The sequence below is a fragment of the Lissotriton helveticus genome, chromosome 12 (genome assembly GCF_964261635.1).
Source record: "Lissotriton helveticus chromosome 12, aLisHel1.1, whole genome shotgun sequence".
NCBI lineage: Eukaryota > Metazoa > Chordata > Amphibia > Caudata > Salamandridae > Lissotriton > Lissotriton helveticus.
The window spans coordinates 618,612,405-618,630,101 of record NC_136073.1 but is presented as its reverse complement, the minus strand read 5'-3'; the positions used below and the strand labels follow the sequence as shown (position 1 = coordinate 618,630,101).

The window sequence follows — 17,697 nt, the reverse complement described above, 5'->3', positions numbered from 1 at the left end:
GGTTGGTTTGATTGATTCTGTCCTGTCATTTACATCACAAAAATGCAAGGAAAATGTGTTTTTCTTCAATGTTTTGCCTTTACAGGGCATTCTGGGTAAGAAAACGTTAGGGGATCCACGCAAATGAACACCTCCTGGGACGCCCGTGTGTGTCTAGCTTTCAGAAATGTCTGGGTTTGACAGGTTTGCCTACATGGTTTCCAACCCCAGGACTAATTAGTACACCTACCCCGGTCATCAATATTGCCACAATACGATTTGGGCCATTCCCTGTTGTGGACACTTGACCCACCAACACAAGTAAGGTAGCATTTTTATCAGGAAACCTGGGGTAACGTTTGGGGGTATAACATTTGTGCCAGCCCGGTGATCCCACAACTTTCCCACACAGAAATGTGAGGAAAATTTGATTTTTTAGCTAAATTTGAGGTTAGCAGAGGATTCTGGGTCAGAAAACATTGTGGGATATACACAAGTCACACCTCCCTGGACACCCTTGGGCATCTAGTTTTCAGAAATGTCTGTGTTTGGTAGGTTTCTCTAGATGACCACCGAGCCTGGGACCAAAATAGTAGGTGCCTCCCTAGCTGTTGGCTCTCTGCCCTCGTTTTTGCACTAAAAGGCGTTTTGCACATTATACATATTTTAATTATGATAGTGGGCTAAATTCTTACTCAGCAAACCCGGTTTTCTTCCTCTGACTCGACACTCCCGACCGCAATTTTGGATCGGGGTGCTGTCTAGTGTTTCACTCTGGAACGCATAAAAAGAGATGATGCAGGAGTGCGCAGCGGACACGCGCAACGGGCATCCCTAAGTCAAGCCTGTGCCCGTCCGCGTCCCGGAGGCAACAGGCGCCGGTTATGCTGCTGATTTATTTCCAGGTAACACCGGCATTTACAACCCAATACAAGTATATAGCAGAGAAAAACTTCTGATGCTTGCTAGTGGCATGAGTCGCTGCTCCCAATGTCCCCTATCAGTAGATTTAGAGCCACTCATCTGCAAGGAGTGTAATTGGAGCACCCACCCACAGTTTGACATAGGCGGTAACTTAAGTAAGATAGAACGTGCTACAGACTTTCCTTTCCCTGGGGTTGTGGGGGACGGGGATAAGTTAAAAGCCGTCCTTCTTAAAACTAGATCCATTAAAAAGCATGAACTCCAGCTTTTTGACCTCCTCACAGAGACACAGCCTGATGTCATATTTGCCACAGAAACATGGCTCAACGAGGGCTCAAACCTGACCATCGCCAGCGCCCTCCCATCAGGGTATGAGATACTTAGGAAGGATAGACCTGGCCGTAGGGGCGGGGGCGAGGCGATTATATATAAAAGCCAACACTCATTCCTATTACTACCTGTGACAAAGCTAGAAGGGGCAGAGGGACGCGGTTTCCATCTGATGATTTCTGCTCACCAGTCTATCACAGGCTCGGTAGTTTACCGTCCACCAGGACCAGCAGGAAGGTTCTTGGAATCCCTGGGCCATGCTATCATGCCTATTGCATCCAAGTATAGTCAGTGCTTGATTCTTGGGGATTTCAACATTCATTTTGACCAAATGACCGATCCAGAGGCTATTAAACTCTGTGAATCCCTGGGTATCCTCAATCTGACTCCATATGTGTTGCTTCGAACGCATGAAAAGGGTCACACCGTAGCTCAAATTTTTTCAACAACTAGGTTACAACCAGTTATTTCCTTGCCAATTATTTAAGCTGACCACTTTTAGCTAACCTTCAGGTTAGACAAGGTTCCGGCCAAGTCTCAGTCCTACTGTAAAAATCGGTTGAGAAGCTTTAAGATCTTTTGATCAAATAACATCAGAGGCTTTAGCTGCTATTCTTTGCCGCCATCCTATACCAGCCAATAATAACTTAGAACATGACGTACTCTCATTGGAAGGCTGGCTTCAGGAGTGGACTATGCAGCTAGCCCCAAACATGGCAGAGCCTCAGCACCTTGGTTTACTGGGTCCTTAAGGAAAAGTAAAAGTGCGTGTAAAAGTCTAGAACATTTATGGAGGAGAAACTTCGATCCCATAAATAAACTCACATATAAAGCGGCATTGAAGGCCCACTACGCTAAAGTTCGAGAGGAAAAGAAAAATGTTTTGGCTCTAAAAATTGAAGAAGCTGAGAATTTCTCTAAAGAATTGTTCAAGATTGTCAAGGACTTCTCCTCACCTAATGCTACAAAAAGCCTTCTTGCCCCCACCTATGAATTGAAATTGCACTATACTTTTATAAGAAAATTAAAACTATTCAGGACTCTTTCAGTGGCCTTCCCCTGGACAAGGAGAGCGACATTGAAATGCCTCTCCCCGTATGCCCTACTACAGAGAATACCCTTTTAGAGTTTCCACCTATGCCCATGGTCACATCACTCAAAATTATGAAGGCCCTGAAATCCGGATCTCCCTCTGACCCGTGCCCAGCTAAAACTCTGGCATCGATTGCTGAGGTAATACATGCAGCAGTCAACCGGATAATGAATCTATCCCTGTCGAGGGAGGGATGCCAGATAATTGGAAGCACAGAAAAATTCTCCCTCTCTTGAAAAGACCATCAGCGGATCCCTTGATAGTCAGCAATTATAAACCCATATCGCTCCTACCTTATTTCTCCAAGGTACTGAATGCCACCATCACTGATTTTATTGAGGCAAGCCGGGTGCTCCACCCGGGCCAGTCAGGATTTCGAGCAAACTTCAGCACAGAAACGGCTCTGTTGGAAATCTCAGAGACCACTCTTGATAGAGGAGGAAAGCCTGTGCTGATATCACCAGATCTCTCAGCAGCTTCCGATACCATGCCCCGCGATTGACTCCTTCATAGACTGAAGGAAAGTGGTATTGAGGGCACGGTACTCAGATGGTTCTCTTCCTTCCTGGAAAGCCACCAGCAAACAGTCAGGTCTCCTCCTTTTTCAGCCCTCATTCCTCCGCTGAATGTAGGGTTCCACAGTGTTCTGTTTTAAGCCCTACCCTGTTTAATATATACATGGCCCCCCTCGCTCCACTAGCTGAACAACATGGGGCAAAAATTACACTGTACACCGTTGACACCCAGTTGCTGTTTATCTGTGAGAAGGATGAGGCGCTCAATGGTAATGAAGTCAAGGTTTGCCTTACCAAGGTGTTTGCCTGGTTCAGGCAAAATCAATTACTTTGCAACTCCGACAAGTCGAAAATCATTTTCTTTGTACATACTCCAGGTGACGAATGGCGTCAATGGTGCCCACAAAATGTATCTCCCCCCGAAAGACCAGTGTCCATCGCAAAAAACCTAGAAGTGAAATTTGACTCTGACGTTACCATGAAGTCCCAGGTCCAAACGGTAGCTGGCACCTGTGTTGGGTTATTAAAAAGGATGAGGAATTTCCTCCGCTGCTTCCAATCCCTCATAGAAAAACTGTGGTCCAAGCACTTCACGTCAAGGCTGGACTACGTAAATGTGTTGTATCTGGGCCTTCCGGACTACTTATTGAACCGCCTCCAGGTAGTTCAAAATGCTGCTACAAGGGCCGTGCTTATGGTCAAACCCAGGTCACACATGTCTCCCCACCTTAGATCCCTGCACTGGCTACCAGTGAAAAAGAAGGGTCAGTTTTCAATGCCCTGTTGCTGACTTTTAAGGCCATAAATAACATTGGGCCCCGTACATCAGGAATAAAATTCAGCCCTATAAACTGTCCAGAACTCTACGGTCATCAACCCAGCAACTGACAATTGTGCCAAAGTTTTGTCATTCTCGCAAAGGAGGACACTCCTTTCAGGTAGCAGCCACGAAATTATGGAACAGTCTCCCACTCTCCCTTAGACAAGAATGTGACCTCCTCAGTTTTAGGCAATGCTTACAAATCTGGCTCTTCCAACAGTACACTAGCTGTTTTTGGCTGCTAGGTCTTTCATATGCTCTGTCCAGGGGTCAAGATAGCGCCGGGACACTCCCTGGAGTCGCCGTGTGCTCAACAAATACCCTATAACAAAACACTTTGTGATACATAATTCTGATGTATCCACAATACATTTTGGGCCCTTCCCTGTCATGGGCACTTGGCTCACCCTCACAAGTAAGGTAGTATTTTTATTGGGAGACCAGTGTGAACTCTGGGTGGTAGAACATTTGAGCTTGTCTGGTCATCCCACAGACGACCGCACAGAAATGTGAGGAACAAATATGTTTTTGTCAATTAATCAAATTTACTAGGACTCATTGGTAGGTAAACCTTGTGGAATCCACACAGACCATACCACATATTATTCCCTTAGTAACCAGCTTTCAAAAGATGTGAGAGCAGAAGTTGCTCACTACAGAGAGAGTATGCACTGATGGTAAAAAGCAAAAAAAAACACCAAAACATTATTGCACACCCATACACTAGTCAATCGCACACATACTGGTTGGATTTGGCAGTAAATGATTCATAAAACAAAACTTTGTTCACCAATGACTTTACAAAATGAACTCTGCAAAAGTTATTTTTAGTTATTTCAACATCAGATCAGAGAACCACTAACTTACAGTTCGTGAACTGTAAAGTCACGTCAAGGTACCAACCGCTTACGGTCCATTCACACACCTTTCATTAGTTACACACAGAAAAACATTCACGTTGCCAGCTGCGGGCCCAACACAGTACAACACTTACATTTACAAACAGCTCCATTCAAGGCCTCATTCACGGGAAACAACCTTTACAACGCAGTCATCACATCGCAGTAAATTTACAATGCAGTCATTGCATCGCAACATCCTCTACAACGCATGTCACTACAACACAGCCATTACATTGCATGACACTACAACGCATGACACTATAACGCATGTCACTACAACGCAGGCATTACATTGCATGTCATTACAATGCATACCATTACAACACATAGTACCCCTACACTATCCAACACTTACCCTACTGTTGCACCCCCTGGAGTTAGAATAGTACATTTTACCCCTACGCTATCCAACACTTACCCTACTGTTGCACCCCCTGGAGTTAGAATAGTAATTTTTACCCCTACACTTTCCAACACTTTCCCTACTGTTGCACCCCCTGGAGTTAGAATAGTAATTTTTACCCCTACACTTTCCAACACTTTCCCTACTGTTGCACCCCCTGGAGTTAGAATAGTAATTTTAACTCCTACACTATCCAACACTTACCTTAAATGCAATGTTATGGTATGTGTTGTAAAGGTATTATGCGATGTAATTGAATGCGTTGTAAATGTACTTAAAAAAAATTCATTGTAATGGTATGCAATATAAATGTATGCGTAGTAAGGGATGTTGTGGTGTAGAAACTGCGTTGTAAAGGCAAGTGCTGTAAATGTATGCATCGTAACGTCATACATTCCTCACTCACACCACCAATCACTCAAACATTAGACAATTGGCAAACACACCTCAAGCAAGTCAGTACACATCCTTGCTACCAGCTAGCAACACACAGGTATTCCACGCACACCGCCAGCCAAGTACCAGCCCATGCACACTGTCAGCCAAGCGCAAGTCTACACTCAGTGCTAGACAAGAGCTAATCCACTCACACCACCGGTCACACACACCACTAGCCAAACACCAGCCATGCACAACACCAGCCATGCACCAGTCCATGTACATCACCAGCCAAACGCCAGTTCACGCACACTGCTAGCCAAACACCAGTCCACACAGAGAGTAGCAGTCAAGCGCCACTCCACACACACCACCATTCAAATGCCAGCCATTCCCATCGTCAGCCAGAAGCCAGTCAACACACACCGCCAGTAATATCCCCAGTTCAAATACACCATGGGTCAAACGCAAGTCCACACACACCACCAGCCAAATACAAGTACACACACAGCCAACCAAACACCAGTACATGCAGACCGTCAGCCGAACTCCAGTTCACACACACACACAGAAACTTTTCCTGGTGTCTGGTGGCTTTCTGGAGATGACCCTAAAAATATGGCTGATCTGGGGCAGAATATGGCCAAAAGAATGCAAATATTGAGAGTGAGCCTTGGCCAAGGGACCGCTCCCTGACATATCAATAACATCATCTCTGCTGTCTAGTAGTTTTCTGTCCATTTTTAAGGCTAATGGGCCTAAGAATATTGCCAATCTGCTCCCGGGGGCAGGGGGGGGGGGGTAGAATATAGCCGGGCCAAAATATTGCCTCCATAATGGGGAGAATCCCTTGCCAAAGGGGCCGCTCTACAAAAATAAAATAATTCAAATCCTTGGTGTCTCATGGTCTTTGTCCCCTTTAAGGGCAGATGGGGCTAAAAATATGGCTAATCTTCCCCCGGGTGGGGCAGAAAATCGCCAAAATATTGCCTCCATAATGGGGAGCATCCCTTGCCCAAGGGGGTGCTCCCGAACATACAAATAAATAAAATCCCTGGTGCTCTCTGCCCCTCACCCCCATGGGGGCAGAAGGGTCTAAAAATATGGCCGGTCTCCCCCTTGGGGGGCAGAAATAGGCCAAAACAACAACCAACTTATCTGCAGCGACCCTTGCCAAAGGAGCTTCTACCCTACACAAATTATACACAAATTGCCCCCCAAAAAATCCCTGCTGGCTAGTGGTTGCATTCCTGCTGCACGATCACTGCCCTTCCTCCAATCATGCAGCAGGAATGCACTGCAAGGAGACAATAGGGGAAAGGAAAAACTCTTTCCTTTCTCCTGGTGCCTTTTTGCCTTTCCTGATCCTTCCATGGAGAAAAACTCACCTTCCCCCTTGGATACACTGGAAGCCATTTGCTTACAGTACGTCCCCTACCTGCCTGATGACGTGGGCATTTGCCATGCTCGGCGGCATCATCAGATCGCCAAGGGGGCGTTGGGGGTGGCAGCAAAAGTGCTTCCTGTCATAACATAGAACGTTGTGTTCTGTTATACCTTCATAGTTCAACCCAAACAGCTTCCACTGTCTCTCAAAGCCACCCATCCTTTGTGAAACCCGCTTCCTGGCATCTCGAGGCCTGCAGCATTGAGAGAGGGCCTATCTTAATGGATTGATAACATTGGGAGTTGCATGGATGTGTTGCAAATATACCACAGGTCAGTACTGTATGAGATGATTAGAGAAGTGGCAGTAAATTTGTGGGAGTGTTGTACCTATGCCACAAAGCCTATGCAAGTGATTTGAGAAACAGATGCCAACATGACATTTGGACAAACCGCTCTAAGAGGCCTCAACCTGTCCCCAAGGCTACTCATCGAAAGCAAAGGAAAATTACTAGCCCTACTGCATACATCTTCTGGAAGCACACTGCCTCCTATCCTAAAAGTCCTGTTGATGCTGATCATGGACTGTCCAGCTTGATTAAAGGCAAGCAACTCCTAAAGCCAACAAAGAAAAAGATACGCGTTAAGGTGGACAATGTCAACAAGAGAATAGTGACCCTTGAATCTAAGATATATTGTGTATGACCAAGACCAACATGAGCATCATGTCAATGGATGAATAGAAACAGGGCTTTCTGGTGGCAATAGAGCAGAAAAAAGATGCAAGGCCCAAGGCCTTTAAATACCCAAGGTGTTTGCTGCATTCTGATATGCATTTATTGGAACAGGCCATCTGGTAAACATGATAGATCCTGGTAAATGTAATGCATGCATGGTCAGTGACTTGGATGAACAGTAATGAAGACCTCACAATGGTGGTTGCATGGTTGTGTGCTTACTTTAAAAAATGTGGAATCATACTCAAAAGCTGTCTCTCTTAAGTTGGCAAAAGTTATAAGATTGTCGACCAGAAGATCAGCCAAAGGTGGCATGGTAAGGCTATGATTTAACCAGGGTTTTAGGAAGGCGGGATTCACAGAGTAGTGGTGATAGCAGTGACTGTCAAAGAGAGGTGGCTTTCCAAGGGAACAGAATTCTGTTGTTTCCTGATCTGACCTTCACCGCAATTTTGGTGTGGCTCCAGTGGATTCCAATTAGGGCATGAGTCAAGTACAAATCCAATATGTAACTCAGGGGTTTGTAGGCACCACTGCTCCTGGACATCTCTAGAAAATGCTTGCAACTTGCATAGTCTTCAAAATCCTCTAATCTTCTCACTGTCAGGCTTTCTGTTTACTCTTAGCCAGCTGTCTGGGAGGCGGTGGTCATCATTTCTCATTTGTGGCTCTTATCTTGTGAACAAGTTTCCAATGGCATCAGGTCCTTAAAATAAGCATCATCACTTATCTCTATATATGTTTTCAATGGTAACACTGAGAAGTAACTAAGGTCATTGTCCACCCTTTAATATTCCTGGAAAAATAAAAGTAGGAGCTCATTCATTTGATTCTTCATTTGTAAAATCACATATACATGGTAGGAACCCATTGTCTGCAAGCCTCTGAAACGCAACTCAAATAATATAAAGACACAGGTTCAATACATTTTTTGTAATTATCAATGGACAGATTGTCTCAGGGTCACATTTATTATTGGGCAGAAAACAAACCAGGTGTAGCAGGTAAGTGAAGGCCCTGCCTCAGTCCCCAGTGGAGGACCATGACCACAGTTTCACGTCAGATCAGTGGTGGATTTCTTGATCATAAGTTTAAACATCAGTGCAGCGAATACACTTTGGCAAAACTGAGTGGCAGGCCTAACACTAGCCTACACTTGCATGAACCCTAAAATCCCTTTACTACTCCTTAACACTACCCTTCCCTGAACCTTAAAATACGGTACTACCCCTTAACGATACCCTTCCAGAACCTTAAAACACCCTTAGTTCTACTATTCCGTGAATACTGAAAAACCCTTTCCACCACTTAGTGCCATTCATCCACAAACCCTTAAAACTCTTTTCCCCTACCTTGAACCCTATGAAATGTGCTTTAAAGTAACGCATTGTAACTTACCTCATTGAAACTGTAGATGTATTGATAAAACAAATTGTTTTAAGAGTTATGACATCTGCGTTGTAATGGAGTATTACCAAAACGTTTGGCTTCTCAGTTGCAGCTGGCATTGAAAATGCTAATTTTTATTTACTTTATTAAATTTACATAGGCACAGCGTGTTCACACTCTAACCAGTGATGTAACGGACTACTTTGAAGTAGTTTTAAAAGTTTGCATGAAACATGTGATAACTATAAAAACAATGGGGCATATTTACAAGTCCCTATCGCCACAGGAACGTCACTTTTAACAAGGGACTTTGCCTTATTTGCAAGGCAGCATTATTAACGCTGCGTTGTAAATAAGGCCTGCGTTCATGCTATGCCTAGCGTGAAAGGGGTGGGCAATGGGTGTTGCTGTGGGCGTTCCGTTGCAACACCCATTGATTTTGATGCAGTCCCCTATTTACAAGGGTTGCGTAAAAAAGGACGCAGCACCAAAATTAAAACCAGGGGAAACCTGGTCTTAACATGGCAAAACGAGGAGAATTGTTTTATTTGTCCCCATTTTTGCTGTTTCTATGCGTGCTGCATTTTTGCATGCCATGAATGATTGTTTATGTGTAGGAAGGTGTACCTTCCTGAACATAAACAGTCATTTAAAAAAGTATGATTTGTAACTTCTATGTGTGCTGCACAATGCAGCGCACATAGGAGTTACAAATAGTCATTCTGGATTGCTTATGTGCAGGAAGGGACAATTTCCTGCACATAAAAAATCATTCCCTCAATGCACGCACCCTTACACTATGGTGCAAGGGTGCCTGCGTTGGTGCTAGGCGGTTGATTTTAGCACCAGCGCAGGGAGAAATGCCGAGTTGCACCATATTTTCGTGAACACAGTGCATCCTTTCATTTCTAAAGTAACAGAGCACGCCATAGCAATTTTGAAGCTAACCCGCGCTCTGCCACTGGTTTGTAAATATTCCCCAATGTTACATAAACACACTATTAGGGGAAACGATTCCTAAAATGAGCTGTTTAAATTGCAGGGGAAACTTTATACACAAGATGGAATAATTTGCACACATAACGTGCCCCAGTCAAGACCGATTTTCTGCTCAACCCAGAATCTGAAAGTTTTAAGGAATTTATTTGCTGGTTCATTTGCTGTTTTAGAACGCGCTCTGTTACTACCAGAGTATCCTGGCGCGAAAAGAGAAAACAAGCAGGTGGTCAGAAAAAAAAAAAAATTGGTCTAATAAGCAAATCTAAAAAGATGAGTTTTCAGTGCCTTCTTAAAAGGTACAAAATTCTGGATTGATCTAAAAAACAATGGCAGAGTGTTCCAAGCAGAAGCCGCAAGGACAGCAATTGACTGGCCTCCAAGGCGGACTCGCCGAAAGCGAGGTACGCTCAACAAATTATGATCAGCTGAACCTAGAGATCGAGTGGGGGCGTAGCGGCTAAATCTTTTCTTCAGGTACGAAGGCCCAAGGTCATTGACTGCTTTAAATGCTAGTGTCAGGATTTTATAAGTAATCCTTCGTGATACTGGCAGCCAATGTAGTTCTTTCAGATGCATTCGTACACTCTCTCTACTGGGCACATTGCAGAGGAGTCTCGCCGTCGCGTTTTGAATGATCTGTAATCTGGCGACTAGAAAGTGGCAGTGCTTAATTTGTAAAAAATAATAATAGAGAGTGGCAGTGCCCACAGCTGTGCTGAGAAGCTCCCGGCTGCTGCATTTTAATGCCAGTGCGCTAATAACAAGGCTGTGGGGACCTGAATCCACACAGGCCTCTTTAACCCACTGCCAGTCAGTCCCTGCCCCTTTATCTCACTATTGTGAGTTCTTGATTTCTCACTTTGTGACAGGTTTTTTCTGTCTTTCTCTTCCTCCTCCTTTCCCTGTTGTGTGTCTGTCCCCTCTTGCCCTTGGGAAATGTCTGAAGTAGAAAAATTGGTGCTGTTCCCCAAAAATGAGTGCGGCTGACCCCCACCGCAACCGCCCGCTTGAATTAAACACTTACGTAGGCAACATCAGTCTAACTTTTACTGACTCATAAGAGTTTACTGATGATGGTTTCTAGGCAGATGCAAAACTTTGAAATCCAAAGAATCAGATTTGAAAGGTCTAAGAAAACAGTTACTAATTGGAGTAGGGTTTTCTATGTGTATGTTGGGAGTGGCCACCCTGCAGGAAATAGACAGAAATCAAAATACATGTTTCACATAGGAGTCTTAATATCCTTCATGTTGCAGTGGCATTTACTCACTGTTGCCACGCGCTTGGGCCCTAGAGGAGTGGAAGATTCTAAATTACTGCACTATTATAATGAAATAAGTCAGGGGCCCAGTGTGTTTTATTAGGAGCCCCTACTACTGCTGCTGCTGAAAGCAGGGATTGCCAAATGCCAGAGGTGTCTATCATTGATTCCACCTCAAGCTTCTTTCTGTGCCACTCTGCAATTTATCTCTATCTTACTTATGCCAGTTCTATTTTAACCTTGTTTTTCTCCTTCTCATCACTGTTTTCTTTTAATATGTTCGCCTTATTTCTCTCTTTCCTGTGTTTCTGTTTCTTGGCCTAGTTCAGGGTGTGAAGAAAAGTCTGGGTCATGAAAAATGCACCTCCTGCAACCACCAGCACAAATTAAGCACAGGAAATGCTGCTCAGCCGTAAGGTCATATCTCTAAATCTCTAGGGTGTGGGTTTACTGTAATGTCGTGTGACACATTTATTGATGCAATCAATTATTTTTTCAACTAGTGAGGAGAGGATCACTACCTTTTTATAGATTTAACAAATCTAGTAAAGTGTGTTCAATCTTGCGCCATCATTTAAGACCAGACACTCTAATTTGTGAATTTTCGAAATGCTTCAGTTGAGATGAACTAATGCACGCCTTTTCAAAAACTCCTTTGCTTGTCTTCTCTATAAAGGGTTCAATCGTTCAAATTGCGAGTCTTCCAGTGCTTTTGATGCGTCAAAACTTAATGGACATAAAAGAAACGTCGTCGTGGGCATCGTTGTTTGTTTGCTTGCTCTTCTCGCTGTTGCAACCGTGGTCTGCTGGTATAAAAGAAAAAAAGGTAAGAAATTACATTATTTACTAAGAGGTGGCTATTGATTCACGGGAGTCTGGTATTGGACTGTTGCAGCTTCCACTAACTGTTAAATATTGTCAAAGAATAAATCAACCTGTCAGTCACATAAGCAGAATCCAGATGTGCTGGGGCATAACATAGTTCAAATAGAAATTCTTACATTTTGAATTAATGGAAATAGATTTTCAATGGTCTACGCACACAATCCAATCTTTTATTCGGACATTTTAAATAATCTAGCACAAAGAGAATCTTGAATGTCTGCTGATACAAATACATGAGTAACTCGCACAGTGTTAGGGCAATAGCTCGCTTAATCTCCCCGACGGCCCCTAGCGCCTAGAGACCCTTACGGGTGATTGTGCGCTTTACAAATGTGGACTTTACTTTAGTGTTGGTCCCAACACACTGCTGGAGGCATGTGATCCATCTTTAAACACATATTAGAACATTGGAATGTTGGGAGCTCCATTGAAAACAATGGAGTTCTCCAGGTTTATAATAGCTGGTATAAGCCTGGAATTCCAACATTCCAATGTTTATTTGTTAAGCCTGGAATTCCAACATTCCAATGTTTATTTGTTCACAGCTCTGGCTGCGAACAAAGGTTCAGGGAGCCTGAAGGGATAAGGCTTTGTTCTTTTTTGTTAGAACATTCTACCATCTAGTGGCAGAATGTTCTAATAGCCTTATAGCCCTTCCTAGCTGGGCTATACCGCTATTAAAGTCCCTCTCCCTTGTTAAAGGCCGAGCCGAACACTGGAGAGGGCCTTTAATAGCCGGTATAGCCCTCTACGGTGGGCTATAAGGCTATAATAAATACATGTGTAGATTTATAAAGCGCGCTTATCACCCATGAGGGTATCCAGGCGCTGTCCATGGGTATGGGATGATTAGGGATTTGCCCAGCATCACAGGATGTTGAGCCGATGCCGAGATTCGATCTTGGATCCCCAACTTCCGAGTTGGCAGCTCTGGCCACTGTGCTACATTCTCTCCCAAACAAGACAATTTGATTCACCAGAAGATTGCGAAATGGGCTGAATCTGAATTCAGCACAATGTTTATGCTGGCTGTTGATTGTATGTGTGAGTTTTTGATAATGAAGTACGATGAAGTACTAAGGTTCTTCCTGACATTCCTGCTGGAAATGAACATCTTTCGCATAATATTCCTCCAGTATTTTGCCTTCATCTGCTGAACCCGTTCTTGTTGGCACTGGGATCCAGCAAACTTTACTCCTGCTAACCTGTGGTAGAGTCCTTTTAAACCTGGTGGAAGTGGCATACACCTTATTGAAACATTTAATTTCAGCCCCTCGTGTATGCTATCATGTCTACCTAGGGCCTGTAAATAAAATGTTACAGCACTCGCAGTGGGCTGCAGCACTCATTGTGCCACTCACCAAAATAGCACTATAAAACATGTCTAAAGGCCTGCTCTTGCAGACTGTGTGTGCCTAGCTTTCAACTGCCACTTCGACCAGGAAAAAATGTACCTTTGGCCAGATCTAAGCCTTCCTTTTTTATAATTATAAGTCACCCCTAAATGCCCATTGGGCAGGATGTCTTGCATTAGGACCTGTTTACATTTCCTGGCAGTAAAAAGTCACCAGTGCCGTTTTTCAATGCAACAAGGACTTCTCTCCCATGGAAAACACTATGTTACAGTACATAATATCTCCTTATACTGCATAATTCAGTTTGAGACATACTAGAAAAATGCTTCAAGGACTCGCAATAGGAATTTAAAATCCAAACTAATGGTAAAATCTGATTTTAATCTACTATTTTGAAAATGCCACTTTTAGAAAGTTGCAGTTATCCTACCTAAACCTAAAACTGCCTCACTGACAGTGATCAAGTGTTACCTGCCCCCTGCTGACTCCCTGGAGTGAGATTTATATTTCTCCAGACCTTCGGACAAAGGGCCATGGTGTGGGGAAGTGACGGTCTTCCTAACTGGAACAGGAGCTATTTCCCTGCCTTGATTACACTTCAAGGGGACCTTGCCTTGCCCACACAGGAGAACCTGACACCAGGCCTTGCCCTGCCTTTGTTTCACAGGCCCAACTGGAAAAAACCAACAGGAAAGGGAGGAACTGGCAAAAAGAGTTTTAGGATTAGACAAAGGGTGTTCCCACCCACAGGCTGGCACTGGTCATAAAAGAGCATCCCTATAACCTGAAATCAGAACACTTCTGGACCTGTAAAGACTCAGGAGAAAGATGTCTGATGTCTGAAGGAAGGCTGGACCTGTTTGCCTTGAACCCAGGACTCCAGGAGATACACCAAAGGTCAGTTGGCTGACCTCCTATGTGAACTACCGGAATAAGACAGTGGCCTTTACTGTTTCCTAGCTGAGCACACCCAACAGGGCCTGAACTGATGCCCTTTGATGGCCTTTGTGTACGTGAGTACTGAGTCCCAAATGACGTCCTAAAGCTTCTTGACCCTTGGCTAGAGTCAGAGTACACCTGGCTAGAGTTAGAGTGAACTTCTCCATGCCTAACTGAAGGTTTCACCGGATCCAACACAGAGCCACGCAGAGATGCATGGCTCACGACTGGAAGCCTCATCCAATCCAATTCAGAGCCCTGCAGAGACACACCACGTAGCTACTAACCAAAGGCTTAACCAGTACAAGCACTGAGCGACACAGAGCCCTTCAGAGCCACACCACACTATCCTCGCACCCACGTCAGAAGGGAATGCTTCCACTGTGACAAAGCTGGTCCTGTATGTGCCTGTGCTTCATTGTAGTCAACCTGAACTTGTGACTTTGTCTCGGTGTGGAGCGACCAGATATGTGCAGTTGCGCTTCACGCTTTTTGGTGTTATTGAGAACTTTAAGTATTAGAAAAATCACAACTCCTGATCAACTGATTGGATTTTTGTCATGTTGGTGTCATTCTATTTATTAAAACTTACTCTATTGTTCTATATTGGTTTGCAATTTTTCTTGTGTTGTGTTTGCATTTTATTACTGTTTGAGTGCTGCATTATATTTTACACTTGGCCTCTGAATCATGCCTGACTGCCTTTGGGCCAAGCTACCAGGCGATTATACACTGGTTTATATAGTGACTTTTGTAGGTCACCCCAAAAAGGATTGTGATTATTATTTGAGGTGTGTTCTCACCTCCTCAACTAATACAGCAATGTTTTACAATTTCCCTCAACACAGAACGCAAGGTGGACATTGTTTGTGCAGAGTGCATATTTAAAGGAAACACTCAACAACTTTAAGGAGAAATGGGATGTTAGAAATGAGGTTGCTATTTGGCAGAGGTATGCACCTTGTCCAAGTAGAGACCACTACTCTAGTCAGGGTAAGCCAGATACACTCTCTAGATTAACCTGTGCTCACCCTACGGTAGCTTGGCACACAGCAGGCAGGATTAACTTAAAAGGGCAATGTGTAAATTATTTGTGCAACACTTATCACAGTAAAACAGCGACAAACACCACACAAAATAATCCACACCTGGTTAGAAAAATAGAGCTTGATTTATCTAACAAAACAAAACCAAGGCAATAAACATCCCATAAATGGAACCAGCATTATGACATTTTCAAGGTTTACGTAAAAATAGCTCATAAAAGTACAAAGCACCAACTGTGGTTATCTGGACACACCGGACTGGGACAAAATCACAAGTTCAGGTCAACCGCGATGGAGCATGGGCCTGCTAGAGGGACCCACTTGGACCCACTGAACAGAGTACCATAAATCCTGGCGCACAGTCGACGTGGCATTGCTTTGCGTTGCTTCCGATGAGGTTCACAGAAGGCAAAGCACCTTAGCCCCACTTCCAAGGGTTCAAAACTGAGTTGACACCACTTGGCAATGTAGCACTCACAGCTGGCAGAATCCAGGTGCTGGATGAAGAGTTGTAGGCAGTCTTTAATATCCCTAAGACTTAAAAACAGGAGGCAAGCAATCAAGTCGTTTGAGTCACTCTGTGTTCAAGTGGTGAACGTCCTGTCTTTCTCACCCATGTAGAAAGCAGCAGGCAGGGCAGAACAGCAGAAAAGCAGTTCAGACAGAGCAGCAGTTGCACAGAGTAGGAGTCCTTCAGTGGAACAGTAGTCCTTCTTCCTGCAGAATATCCACAGGTACAGCAGTATACTGAAGAGTTGGTCTAAGAGTCCTATTTGTATACCCTGGGGCCCGGCTCCTAGACGCTGGGAGAAGTTTCTAGAAACGTTCTTAAAGTTCAGGGAGTTTCGTGCCTCCCTTGCCCTGGCTCTCAACTGGCTACACAGACAATACAGAGTTTTTAGGAGTATTGTGAGGAGTCAGAGCACAACCTATTCTAGTGTAAGTGGGGCTGTGCTTAGCTTTGCCCCACCATCAAGCCAGTTAATGGGCTATTCAGGCTCTGTTAATCCCACTATTGTATGATTATCCGGAGGGAATTCACAAAGTCCAACGGTTAGCTACACCCAGTTATGTAGCCTAAGACGCAAAGGGCTAGGGGCAGGAAAATGCCAACTTTAAAAAAAGGCATTTTCAAACTTGTAATGATAAATTGGACTTTACCATTAAAGAGGGTTTATCATAACAAGTTCATAGGTACCAATGTTATCCTATGGGAGGGGTATGTCTCACAGTAGTGAAAAATTAATGGGGGAGTATTTCACTACCGAGACATGTAAAATGTAAAAATAGATGCCCTATCTGTTACTGACGCTGCACCCTGCCCATGGGCTACTTAAGCTCTACCTTAGGGGTGACTTACATTTAATGAAAGGGGAGTTTAAGGCTTGCCAAGAGGTTTTAATTTTCAAGCCGACATGGCAGTGAAACTTCACCTACAGGCTGTGCAGTGGCAGACCAGAGACATGTTTGAAGGGCTACTTAACTGGGTGACACAATCCAATCAGTGCCGCAGGCCCACTGACAGCATTTATTTTACAGGGCCTGGACACATATAGTGTGCTTTACTAGGGACTTATAAGTAATTTAAATATGCCAATTGTGGATACACCAATGTTATCATGTTTTTGGAGAGAGAGCCCATGCACCTTAGCACTGGTTAGCAGTGATAAAGTGCCCAGAGTCTTAAAGCCAACAAAAATGTTTTCAGCATAAAGGGGGGAGGAGGAAGGCAAAATGTGGGGATACCGCAAGGAAAAAACACTGTTGACACACGAGTCTATTGTGGGGTAAAGAAAAGAGAGTGATTATGCAGTATGGTAGTGGGGATGATTGAATATATTTGTGAAACATCATGACAACAAAGTGAACTGATTAGGATTTCATTGGCATCTTTTAGTGACCCTCATGAAGGGCACATTCATCCCGAAATGCATTGGGTTTTATTTGAATAAACACTGCCTTTGATGAACAGTACTTTAGTCGTGTTCTTACATAGAGGTCCGGATGGACACATTTGGAACACAAGAAGCTTGGAAAAATTGCATATATTTCCACTTGTGGACTACAATTGGAGAGAGATTATATATATATAAAAAAGTAGAATCTCAGGAATACAATGTATAAATTGTTGAATACGGAGTACAATTCGCCAACTGGCATAATACGCTGTGCACTGGTCTGGGGAGAAATGTCGCTCCACCCCTTGGAGTCATTGTTTAGATGGTGTCATTTGGGCATGGCATTGAGCCAGTTTGCACGCAGTCTCGGTACAGCTCGTTTGTTTAACTTTTGAGGATTATGGTGTGCATCCCACCCCCCACTTATGATGAAGTTTTAATCTGCCATTTTGACCTCC

The 17,697-nt window shown here is 44.0% G+C and overlaps 1 protein-coding gene across 3 annotated transcripts in view; it reads left to right on the top strand.

Annotated features, from left to right (window-relative positions):
- The window catches only part of LOC144797569 (SLAM family member 9-like), a 782,823-nt gene that overhangs the window by 403,357 nt on the left and 361,769 nt on the right, over window positions 1–17,697 (top strand). For all 3 annotated transcript variants that reach the window (XM_078668219.1, XM_078668220.1, XM_078668218.1), the window contains exon 4: window positions 11,793–11,942. In XM_078668219.1, coding sequence (XP_078524345.1) covers window positions 11,793–11,942 — 150 coding nt within the window. The remainder of the gene's footprint in view (window positions 1–11,792; window positions 11,943–17,697) is intronic.